Source organism: Nesoenas mayeri, assembly GCF_963082525.1.
Source record: "Nesoenas mayeri genome assembly, chromosome: 7".
Taxonomy (NCBI): domain Eukaryota; kingdom Metazoa; phylum Chordata; class Aves; order Columbiformes; family Columbidae; genus Nesoenas; species Nesoenas mayeri.
Window position 1 is genome coordinate 26,666,802 of NC_137551.1, and position 12,714 is coordinate 26,679,515.

The 12,714-nt window shown below is 42.9% G+C and overlaps 1 protein-coding gene across 1 annotated transcript in view; it reads right to left on the reverse strand.

Annotated features, from left to right (window-relative positions):
- The window catches only part of NT5C2 (5'-nucleotidase, cytosolic II), a 62,164-nt gene that overhangs the window by 12,927 nt on the left and 36,523 nt on the right, over positions 1–12,714 (reverse strand). Inside the window, exon 4 of the mRNA XM_080347652.1 lies at positions 1,017–1,134. Coding sequence (XP_080203778.1) covers positions 1,017–1,134 — 118 coding nt within the window. The remainder of the gene's footprint in view (positions 1–1,016; positions 1,135–12,714) is intronic.

Consider the following 12,714-nt stretch of genomic DNA (forward strand, 5'->3'; position numbering starts at 1 on the left):
ATTTCTTCCCTCTTTTTCATCGCTCTGTCACAGACAGAACCAGATGGGGCACGTAACTATTGCGCAAAATGCTTTGGACATTCCTCGTTACAACTCCAGCAAAACTCTGTCTCACTTATCTAGTAGTTTGCACCTGGAGAATACAGCCTTCCCACAGACATCCCTCTGTCCCCTCCCTGGGATGAAGGCCATGGGCTTAAAGGACTCTTCATCGCAGGTTTGTGAAGCACTACTCTCTTGTTATGGGCATGGGCGCACCCAGGAACAGTCTCGGTGTAGAACATGCTGAGAAGAGGGAAGGAAGGAGGCTGCCAGAGTGGAAACTGGAGCACCAAGCCAACAGAACCTCTGGTCCGGTCTTCTGTAAAGAAGCTCCAAACGAGCCAAATAAGCAAAATCCAGCACAGGCACAAGTGGAAACAACTTAGAAGTGCAGAGTTAGATCAAAAGCCTTGTTTAAAACAAGTAATGTCCTTTTTTATCTCTGCTACCAAAAGACAAAATGTAATAATTTAGTAAATTTGCACTCTTTACTTTTGGCATTTGATTCATCTAGACAAGTCAAATGGATTGGTCCCAGTCTTACTGCTCTTTGCTGTAAGCTTAATTTTCAGGATGTCTTACGCACCAGGACACTATTAATTAAAATCATTAAAGAAAAATGTTCTGAGACATTCCAGAAGCCTCATGGACAGTAAAGGCTCCTTCACCCCTTGGTTTTGATTTAACTCACAATCCAATTGTGTCTGTGGTGTCTTAGCTTTGAAAGGTTATTTTTGGGCCATGTTTTCAGCAGGCCTCTTTTCTTGCACTGTCCCACTTTGCTGGCATGGACGCACATGCACAAAGGCCCTCCACATACTGGAGCAGTCTGCTCCCTTCCCCATGGTCTGTGGACAACCACAAGCTTCACAGGCACAACTCTGAACATCTGGTCTCACATGGTGCCTATGAACTTTATAGAACAAATATTCAAGGCCTAGAGCAGGCTGGGTCAGTATCTGTAAGTCATTTACCTGGTAGGGAATGCAGGATCATACACAAAATTGAGCAGCTCATGAGGGTATCCAATGGAAACTAATCTTTCTACGGTCAGGTCAAATCCAAGAGATTCGTATTCAGGGGATTTATACACTGTACCAAGATGAGATTTCAGTTAGAAAATTTTGAAAACAGCTAGGGGGTTAAACAAGAAGGCAGTTAAAAGTAAAGTACCCATTTGCCCTCCTCCCTCCTCCACATCACACACTCCCTTCTTCGCTCCTGCCCTTCGCTGCCTCGGGTCCCCAGCCTGGAGCCACGGTGGGATTAGCTCATGTCCCAGGACTGCAACGGAGCGGAGCCACAGTTCAGGTTTCAGCAGCAGAGCGCACCAGATGAAATATCTGTCGGTCTATCACAGCTCTCCGCATCAGGAAAGCGTATTTCACGCTGCAGCTCCGCTCCCTGCAGTCCTGTTGGGCAGATGCACGAACACTCCCTGTTCCACCTGCTCCCATCAGGTTGTGATTTGCTGTGTTTTTCCAAAGCTCAGGAAGAAACCAGTAATTTTGGGAACACATGTATTCATGGTTAGAAAGCCTGAAATGCATCACTGCTGTGCTACTGTTACTGCTCTGGATACAATCCCAAAGCTTAGCATTTTCTCCAGATTTCATCCCAGGGGAATTTATATTTGCTGCAGACTATGTTAGCTTGAAGGTAGAGCTGTCAAGTTAACATACGACTTGTTTGTTAATAATACCATATGGTACTGTAAAAATCTGTTAGCTATTACCTCTGTGCATCAAAATACTATTCTTTTAAGCAAGCTTACTGTTCTCACATTTCAGAGGAGCTGCTCATCTGTGACACACACCTTAGCCCAATGCAAAAGACTTCAACCAAGTCATTCCTGCCATCAGGCCTGTCTTCTTCCTGCAAATGACCTTCTCATGTACTGGAAACGTTACTGCTTAATCAGATCATTAAATTAACATTTAAAAGGAAATAACTGTGTTTTTATGACAGATGGACATCACTGTGTTCCTCTGACAGTGTGTTTACATTTCCTGCATTTCACTGTCTTAAATCTGTTCTAAGATGTAACAACGCCAAATACAACCCTTGAGCACAATGAGGGTTACCATAGGTTTTGTAAAGCCCAACTGTCTCAAACACTTGAATATTTCAAATTTAGCTGAGCAAAATACAAAAATGTGCAAACTACACAGTAAGCTCATTAGAAGACACACTGTTTTTCCTGAGAGAGATCTGGCACATCTATGGGCCTCAATATATATATATTAATACACATTGTCTATACTGCCCAAGTAATCACCACCATATATACACTGTGCAATATAGAAGATCAATCTGAGAGGAGAAAACAAATACATAAAATATTACAAAAATACTAAAAAGGCAAGGACAATAGAATAAACGAGACTGTCAAAAGACTCAGATTATAGTAACTATGATAGAGGGCTCCCATATCTCTTAATAATCTAAAAAGCACCAGAATCCTAAGAATTAATATTCCCCATTCAACTAGCGCCATTAAAAATGTAATAAGCAAACCTTTAATTTTCTTAATCAGATTACTAAAACCAATAAAACAGTTAACAAAATCTTCAAGGATTATTATAGCGATGGCAAACATCAACAACAGGATACAAGATTGAACGCATGTAGTCTTTTCTGTCCTTTAGCAGAGGAAGGGTTGATTGAGCAACTGATAGGAATAAGCAATCAAAATTACAGCTAATGAAGAAAGCAGTGGCTAACAAGGCAATTCTGGGGAGTGAGCTGGAGTTGGAGGGAGCAAAAGGCAGTTAGGTGATGAACAATACTGTGAGAGTGACACCAGAGCACCACCTGGAAAAGGAATTCCTCTGATGCAGGACAGTAAAGGTACTTTCCAGAGAAAACAGTAATAAACACATCCATACATACTCTCAGAAAGCAAAAGTGATGCAAATCTCTCTGTTACGTGAAACAGCCTCCATTCCCCTGCGCTGCTGAACTCCTCCTTATTAGCTTCCAGAAAATTTGACCATGCTATCAATCTATCCACAAAACGTCACTCTGAAACAAAACATTTATCCAAGGAAACCCTGCTCTTCAGCAACTCACCAACCATGGGGATGCTGCCCAGACACAAAGAATTTCAAGGAGCACATTGGCATCTCCTCTGGACAAGCAGAAGTCGTTCATCAACAACTCCAGCAGAACCTTTCCAAGGAAATTGTAGAGCTTTCTGTTAAACAACCTGTGCATCTTGTTCACACTCCACCAGAGAATGGCTGTGGTGGGACATGTGGCCAGCTGCTCACAAAATGCCCTCACTCAGTTTCCTCCTTTCTGTGTTTGCCCCTCTGTCTTAGATTTATCACTACAGACCTCCTTTCAACTCTCTAAGGCAATAAGCTGAAGCACCAGTAGGAAAAAAGCTGAAGAACAGGTATCAACCTTAGCCTTCATCATCTCAAGTCTCTGTTGAGAAAGTACTACAACAGCGTTCACCTGAATGTTTTCTTTTTGGAGGGCAACTATTCCCCTTACCTCTCAAGCTCCAGATTTTGCTTTCCTGACTTGTCTTTGAATAAAACCAAACTACTAGTCCATTCATGCCTCAGGGCTCTTCCCTATTTTTCTACCACTCCACAATATCTGAAAAACAAGAGCCTTCTCCTTGATACACAAACTAAACAGAGACTCGAGAAACTGGACTCCTGGATACAGGAAAGGGACAATAAACATTGTTGAGTTACCATCATACTTACTGTTCGAGAGAAACTTTCCTTTAATTAGACATACAGCTGGACACAGACTGAGAGCTCAATGAGCCCACCTTAAGAGCACCTGACACCACAGCACGTGCTGCACCAATGGGTACGAGTCACAACCCACTGACATTTCTCATAAGCTGCACAAATGTCTGTTTGAGTAACATCAGCTTCAAGGCAAACAAACGATCCACCTCCTCCAGATCAAGTATGAACAGGCTAACACTGCTGCAACTGCGGCAGCACGTTCAGGGAAGATCCTATTTATATGCATTACTACACAAAAAAATGTATTTCAATATTGTACACAGCACTGGCCACTCTCTCTTGTATCTTATTTACTTCAGGCATCCGTGAGAAAAAAAGAGTAGAGGACGGATCTGCAGCTGCATGATGAAAAAGAATTTAAAATCTTCCTGGGACAAACACCCTCCCTCAGACCTGGTTGCTGAGGGCACAACTGGAGATAATTTGTATGTCACGGCAATGCCATGAACTCAGCTATTTGCCATGCAGCATCTCCCACGCTCAGCTCTTTCCCCCTCTACAGGCACCCCCAGCTCTGTGACAGCTGAGCAGGCAGAACCACAAACCCATTTTCAGAGCGTCCTTACCCAGGATGACTCGCACATGGGATGACAGTAAGACCAAGGCACAATTTACATCTTATTCTGATTTTTCTCTTTCTACTACTTGATGTCCATGTCTCTGTCCCTGGGCCAAGTCCTCAGCTCCAGAGGACCATGATACTTCAATAGTCCGTGTTCCAACACAGGCAAATGCTTCGGTGATGCAGGGCAGTCGACACCCAGCACTCACGGATTATGCAACCAGGATGGAAAGAAAACAACCGAATCTTTAAAAAAAACTCAGAAGCCTGTTGACAGCATTTCAGCCTCCCCTTAATATCATAACTTGGCTTAACATTATACTATTGAAAGGTAAATAGCAGTACCCCAGGAGTGAACATTGCAAGCCTTCAGGTCTGTGATGAGCGCGGGCATCCCTCACACGGTACGTGCTAGGAGGGAAGCCGATCTGGAATGAGCAGGGGTTGTGCAGTAAGGTATGCAATTCTCATGCATTTGTGTGAACATTTTTACCTTTGCTGCCAAGACACACACAGTAACAATTTTATAGCCTTCCTGAAAAGGAAAAAAAGGAAAAAAAAAAAAAAAAATCTCTACAGAGGCTCCAGCTTATGCAAAATGCTGCTGCCAGGATTTTAACTCACATGAGGCAGATGCAGATTCAGAGTGTCACTCCAGTCTTGACGGAGTTACACTGGGCTCCCCTGTTAAAGAAAAAAATCAGACTGATTTTAAAACTGCAACAGCTCTGTGCCATGTGGGATTGTATCTGCTGGAGCTCTGTCCTCTGGTAAGCTCAGAAGCCGGCCTGGCAGCTATTCCAAATACACTTACAACTGATTTATAGAAGAGGCACAGTTGGCAGTCGTGCAACCTGCAGGCAAAATTCTGTCCTCATATCCACAAAGCAGTCTTAGATCATCAGCTCAGTGATAATTACGAGGAAGATGTTACAAGTGCATTGCCCAAGTGACAAAAACTCTTCAGTTTCTCTCAGACACAGAGCAACTGGCTCAAGAAAGGGTCTTTTTGGGACTTTGCCATTATTGTCCATTCCTCAGTCGGGGGCAGATTACTCCTTTCAAGGCACAGACTTTCACATCACAACACACCTGCATGCGTTAGCATAGGACACTTGGGAGACTGAGTCAGGAGCTACTCTGGGAATCTGAGAAGAGAATTTTGCCCTACATCTGAAGGTGCTCCCAGCGAGAGCCTTGCACACTAGGTCAGCCTCACACAACGTGTCTAAATTAAATTGTATACTTTAACACATACGCTTGGGCTTTTATGTGCAAAGCATTGCAGTATAAACTGGTACCAGACCTGCACATAATGCTGTACCGTATTGCAGTGCACTGGTTTGCAAGCACACACAGTAAGAAGACCAGACCTATTCTGCAACTTAGAGCTGTGCACAGAGTAATCAGGAGTAACTCAGAGGTCCAATTTGCACTAAATACAAAGTTGAGTTGGAATTATGTTGCAAAAAGGATGCACAGAAGTATGCAGACCACCTGGAAGGCTCCTCTGAAATTAAGTGTTTAAAGCCTGTTTTGTTTCAAAATAAATAGCTGGGGAAGGCTGTAGTGCATGTGATGGCTCTGTTTAAGCTGTGAGGAGGAGAAAGCCCTTCAGGGGCTGCCCATTTCTTTCCTTGTTCTTGCTCCGCACACACAAAGATTTCAAATTCAAGCAGGGCAGCTTCTCATTGAAGATATAACATGGTTTCTTCCCGGGCTTGTCAACACTTCTCACAAGCTGGTCATGGATCACAGGAGAGAAGCAGGAGCTAAAACGTATAATAACCACCCCCCTCTTTTTGTGCTGCTTCAGCCACGTCACTTTTGTGAGATCTATTTGCTGGTCCCAGACTGCACGTCTGCGAGCCAGCCCTGCCCAGCCATTTTATTTCCCACCACTATGGATTTGGTGCTCGTAAAACCCCTGAATTGAGAACAGTGTCAAGACATGGGTTTCACACTCCACTGAGGCAGCTGTGAGGAAGCAGCTCCTCATGGCCAGCGCCCTGGTTTAGGAAGGGAAAGGTGAGCTCGGGAGGTTGCTCAACAACAGCAGCCCACAGTGAGCAGTTCCTCTAGGGGGAAGAGGCAGGGCCAGGACTACTAAATGATGACCTTAAGTTTTATTCATCCCTGCCTTCATTTTTTCCCCATCTGTCACACTCTTGACAGTGTGCTTTCTGATGACGTCCTAGTACCTCCTGAAGGAGTTTCATCCCTTCCATCTGCCAGCTCCTCGCCTGCCTTCCCTCCCTGCTAGAAGCCAAAAACAACCCAGGGGAAGGTGCTTGCAGAGCCCCCGATCTCCCCCCGCATCGGCAGGGGACTTGTCAGGCGCAGCTCCCTTCTGCAGCTGGTGTGTTGCCTGCTCTGATCCTCTGGGCACACAGCGGCTCGACTCCTTCCCCACGCAGGTGCTGAGAGCCCTTCCACACTGTGGCTTCCCCATCCTCGGCCTGGCCACTGAGAGTCTCTTGGGAATTCAAACACCTTTGTCTACCCATACTGTTTTCATTGGCAGATGAAACTAATTAGCTTTTGACTTTCAGGTGTTCAGATAAGATCAGTATTTCTCAAACTAGAGGTGATGACCTTCTCCAAAGGGTTGCAAAAAGCTTTCACAAACACTGAATCTTCAGATATTTTACCTGCTATCTGGGTTCTCCAGAGGTCACACAAAGACAGATAAGCCAAAAGGTGTACAGATAAATGCAAGGGGTTTAGCCTTTTCTCTGAAGCACAGGAAATACAGCCCAGTTACTTTGTTTTAAGTCTTGAAGAAATGAAAGTAAAATAACTAGAAATAGGTTTTCAGTTGCTGCTTATTCGCCAGTGAGGAAGGCATGCAAATCAGGCAGTTAGGGACATATATGGACAGGTGCGTAGCTAGTATTCAGATTTATATACATCTCAGGCACAACATACATAATTAAGCTTGTTCAAATACATTTCTGAAATTACACAAACCTGACTCAAACAGCAAGGTCAAAATGCTGCTCATTTTAAATGTTGATCCATATTCTGAATTGCACCACAAATAAATAAGGCAACTGTGTACTAGAAATACATTTATATCAATGTTGTACTGACAAAAACTGCTTAGTTGAGGCCTTGAGGCCAAGATCTTTGTTTACAACCCCGCCCCCTAGAACAGTACAAGTATCTACGTATTGTGCCTATCAAATGAGATCCCAGGCTAGTGTCCCAAAATAAGATGGCTCTTATCTCCAGAGCTCTCCATTCTGTCAACATCTCCTCTGCACATAGCCCCAAGGCTGCGCATTTAGTGACAGCTACCATCAGGATGTCTGTGACAGTCACCCCTCCACGACCAACCAGACCACTATTTCACACAAACACCAAATACTCATTCCATGACGCTTCTGATCACCCAACCTGCAACTCCAGCTGAGAAGCCAGAAGGAAGCAATGAGTGACCAGTCCCAGAGGTGTTTGGGACACCGGACTTATTTAAAAAATAAACCCAAATGAAGCAACCATACCAATTAAACATACTACTGTTAGGCAGGCATTTCACATAGTGCCATAGCTTGAGGAAAGTTTGTCCCAGATATAGTGCCAGAGGTCTGGGGATCCTCAAAGAAGTAACCAGGTAGTGAAGAATGCTATCTGACCCCTATATACTAACACTCCTTTCAGAATACCTATTGTTTCATCTTTAAAACCCATTACAGAGCTAAGCCAGTTTTCATTGATTAGAAAATAAGGGGATTTATACTCTAGAATACTAATGACTTCAGCTCCTGTGTTATGGGGTCTTTTCTAACCAGGGAAGGTGTTGTCAGGCACTATCACTGAAACATAATGAAAGCAAAACGGTAACGTTTCAAGCTGTGCTGCTCTCTATGTTAAAGTAATTCACCACTTCCACAGGAAGTAATCTGAAATGTCACGTTTAAGTTTCACACCTGGGTGTTAGCTTTCCTTTGGTTTTGACAGTGGAGTCAGACTGCTCAGCTCTGATGGGAGCCCAGACTCACTCCCAGCCTGCACAGCCTGGCAGGGTGCTGCCACTTCATGCGGGAAACACAGCAGATGATTTTCTTTTCCATGAGAACTGGAAACTCTGCAGAGGTAACTGCACTGTGGGAGCCTCCATACAAACACACTCAGCTGGCCTGACCGTCCCAGGAACAGGGTTAGGCATAAGCCTCCAGCTCCCTTGCCTTGCATTTCTCTTTCCAAAGACCTGTCAAGTGTTACCTCAATTTCTGTCATGGCTACTGCAGACATTTCACAGCATCCTTGCTGGACACGAAGGGAAAAAAGGACACTCCTGGTTAAAGCCCTGTTTGCATACAGCCCTGGTTTCAGTTCATCTCTGCCCACGCTGCTAAGTGCCCCCCTGCATGCAGGGCAATGGAGTCACGCATGTCTGTGCTGTGCCCACCTGGGAGCTTAGTGCCTGTAAACGAACTGACGAAGTGGTAAACGTGCCTAATTGTAACCACAAGAAATCCTAATGAAACCCACGGGACAACTCATATGTTTTCAATTAGAAATGTGGTGAATCACTGACTTGCCATTTGTTTATTGACTCGCCTGAACTGTGACCATAAATGATTTGTGTAAGGTCAAAACAAGTTGACAAACAGCCAGGAGCAGACCCCAGTCCTCCTGACTCTTGGGTATCATGCAAAGCAGAACTATAGAATTTGAATTTTCATAGTACCAACCAAATAAAATCGGTAGCAACAGTATGCTTTATTTCTTTGAATTGATTCAGTTTTTCTATCTGAAATGAGAAGAAACTGCTGCCATGTTGATTGTAATTTTAATTTACCCAAAGAAACCTTTTCAAACACAGAAGTATTCTGTGCACTAAGATAAAGCTGAGCTTTAAGCACACTTTGATATTTAATGTACCTATTTAATGTACCTTTTCTATTTCACTAGAAGCTATGTATTTGTAGTGATGAGCAAACAAGACCTTGACAAAACCTCCAGGTGCATCCCAGGATATTTTCATATGCTTAACACACAAGCTGCTCTGCCATGCGTGAACAGCCACATCTTGCATTAAGCCTCTTGTGGCCACAGATGTTTTTGACAGTAAATCTGATAACAGGAAGAAAGGCAAGAGTCACTAATCATCAGAAGGTTGAATCTTTTGGATCAGTGCTTCAGTGGTTCTTCAGCACCCTTTTCTGACAATGACAAATACAGGTTTTTGGGTGGAAACCAGCAAACACCTATGAAGAAGCACAAAGACTCCACAGTCCCCAGCTGCAGCAGTGCCCACGAAGCAGATATGCACCCACTCTGCAGCCTAAGGCCGATGGAAAATTCCTTACCTCTAACGCTCCTGCAAACATCCCCAAGTGCACAGCACAGCTTTCAGCTCTAAAACCTCTAACCTGGAACCGTATCAGCTCCTATTCTCCTACTCTGCATGCTAAAATGATCTGTAAAGACAGGATTTGTTGTTGCTTCAAGGACTGAAACAGAATTGTATGTTCAGCTTGGCTCTGAATTGCTGGATGTTCACTTCAGGTTTAGTGTTGCATTCCTAGTTGTTTAAGAAAAGAGTGTTGTCAAGTATCACCAGCTTTAACTCTTCCCAAAGCAGACTTATTAGTGCTCTCATTGGTAAATTCCAGATATTTTTAGCTTGCTGCTGCTGCACTTTGTTTGTCTTCGATGTAACAAAGATTTAGGCTGTTTGGATATGCCTCAGAGGCTGGCAAAACAGAGCTTAGTGTTGGAACAACTTCTTCTGCTGAATAAAAATGCATGGCTTGAGGTAACAACAACAGCACTGAGGTCACATTTTGCATGTTGAGAGAAGCAATTCAGACAGACTCTGTATTTCAAGGAAACTTCAGTTTGGCTGTTTTAATAGTGGCATAACATTACTTTGCACTGGAATAATATTTTAAAGACGACTACATGGTCACCTGTTTCTTTTAGGGGAATTTTTTACAGTTTCCCTGACACAAGAGAATCTTTTTTTTGTGCTTACAGGTGGCCTTCACAATTTACCTCTCTCAGATACAGCCCACTGGGACTCATAATCCCATACTGGAAATATCCCTGCATTTCCATGGAAACAAACTACTGTGCCAAAATATCAGCTTAGTTCTTCAATGAAGATTTCTGAACAGGGAAGAAACAGTCACATGTGCTTCAAGCTCAAGCATAATTTGCTAGCATGTAGAAATAAAAATAAAATTACTTAAAGGTATAGCAGCCATTTATACACTATATCTAAGGCACTACTTAGGTGCATTAGTGTCCAAACAGACCCAGCTTCTTATTTCTTTCCATATTCACTCAAGATACTGGGCCTCAAAAGCTACACATTTGTTTAACAGTGTGCACCTGGGCTTATATGTAGCACAAGTACTCAGGCTGTCAATAAACCACATACATAAGTTTTGTGTAGTATGCTAAAATAAGGCATTCACAAAGCAATAGCACACGTGATCTCAGAGCTAAAGCCTTCTGTACACTCAGCTTTGGTTCCTCCTACAAAGGAAGCTGTTCCCATTATCACAGGGGTATTTGCAATTTAATAGTACTTCTGTTGTGGTATTAAGATTACTAGATAAGGGGGTCTATTACAGTGAAAAATACCTCCATATTTCCATCCATCCATCTGGCAAAGACAAGAACTGGCCATTGGTATACTAACAGCCTGCTGACCTAGTCTGGTGTTATTCTCATGTTTTTAAGAGCAAGAAAACAGAATATAGCATCTTTTGAAACTTCCTTTACACTGTGAAGACTTGTTCTTTCAGCAGCTTCTGTCTAACACTCTGATTCTACAAGAACCCACAGACAGCAGATTAGCAGTTTGTCAGTCCGTGATTTACTGGGACGGAGCAAGCAACACATGTTTTCTCCACTCCTCATTCCCAGCGCCAGCATGTGAGATCCCACAGCTCCAGACCTCGGTTTGCTCATTACACAGCTTTAAATGGCCAAACTCCGAAGAGCAGCAACACAAAGAGAGCAGGGACAATATCCACTCAAGCACTGCACTGGTATTTGAAAAAACATCCAGCTCAAAGCATAGCAGGAACAACTCAGCTTCTATATCTGCCTTTAGCTTTAAAACACTAGTGGCTAAAACAGCCTCTGAAATCTGCAAAATCTGCACCTGTTTAACTGGGAACGTGCAAATGTGAAAACGCAGACAGCAGATGTGCAATGATCAATGCATCTCTCATTTTTTGCTAGGACAGTTCAAAGGCTACCGTTGCCACTCTACCAACCCCCCTCTTTGGTCATCATACTATTTCTATATAACACAAAGAACTGTATTTTCCAGAGAACTGGGAAAGAAGCAGAACTGCTTAGTATCTCCTCAGAAAAGCCTCAAAGCCTGTAGTCCTTACATCATGATGAAACTGAAGACAAACCTTTAACGTAAGCAGGAGAGCCTTTTGTACTTAGAGGAGAGCACATTTGTATTAGAGCCCATTGCCAATAAACATACAACAACAGTTTCTAAACAGAAGAACAAATATTTCTTCGTAGTTGCTTACATTATGAGCTCAGGAGCTTTTTAAAGTATTCAGTTCAACCTTTCCTATATAAAACTCCCATGTTTATACTTTGTCTCTCATCTGTGTAATCCAGAAATTTTTTATAGAAGGTACACATTCATGAGTCCCATTTCTGAGCTGTGTAAACTGAAACACAGAAAACTGACAGAACTCAGCTACAGTAAAAATACCAGATCAATTGAACCAGTTCTCAATTCAGCTGCCACATTTCCTCCTAGATTACATGCAGCAACAAGCAAATCCTGCCTTCTGGTTGAATGTATCTTCTCCAGAGTTAATAGCTGAAGAAACGCATTTCAAAAATAAGATGTGGGTGTGTAAAACTTCCCTCTCCTCTGAACGGTAAGGATGGCTTAGACACAATAAGCCACTTGAGGAAGGGGCAAAACCTGTTTATGCATGTTACATTTCAGAGTAAATTGGGAAAGACAAGCTGTCCTTCCTGTGTCTTTTCCCATGTGATGAGAAGGGAAATGCTGCAGCTGAAAGCATAAGCAATTTTGCAATAAAATCTTTACGGTGCACTAAATGGTGGCATTAAGTTGGCAATGTTTCCAGTACACCAGCTATATTCCAATCAGATTATGTTGCATTAATCATATTTGCATACAATAAAACCAGTATTTTTCAAGCCTCATTTCTCCTTTGTTATTGAAACAGTTTTCAGCAGCCAATGATGGTTTTATTATTGATTTCTGCAGAACATAGAAGCAGCAGTGATTGAAGTACAGGAAAAGCATTCCAAATGAAAGCATCCTGCCTACTGATATCACATCTTATCTATCTCAGAGATAGAAAATAA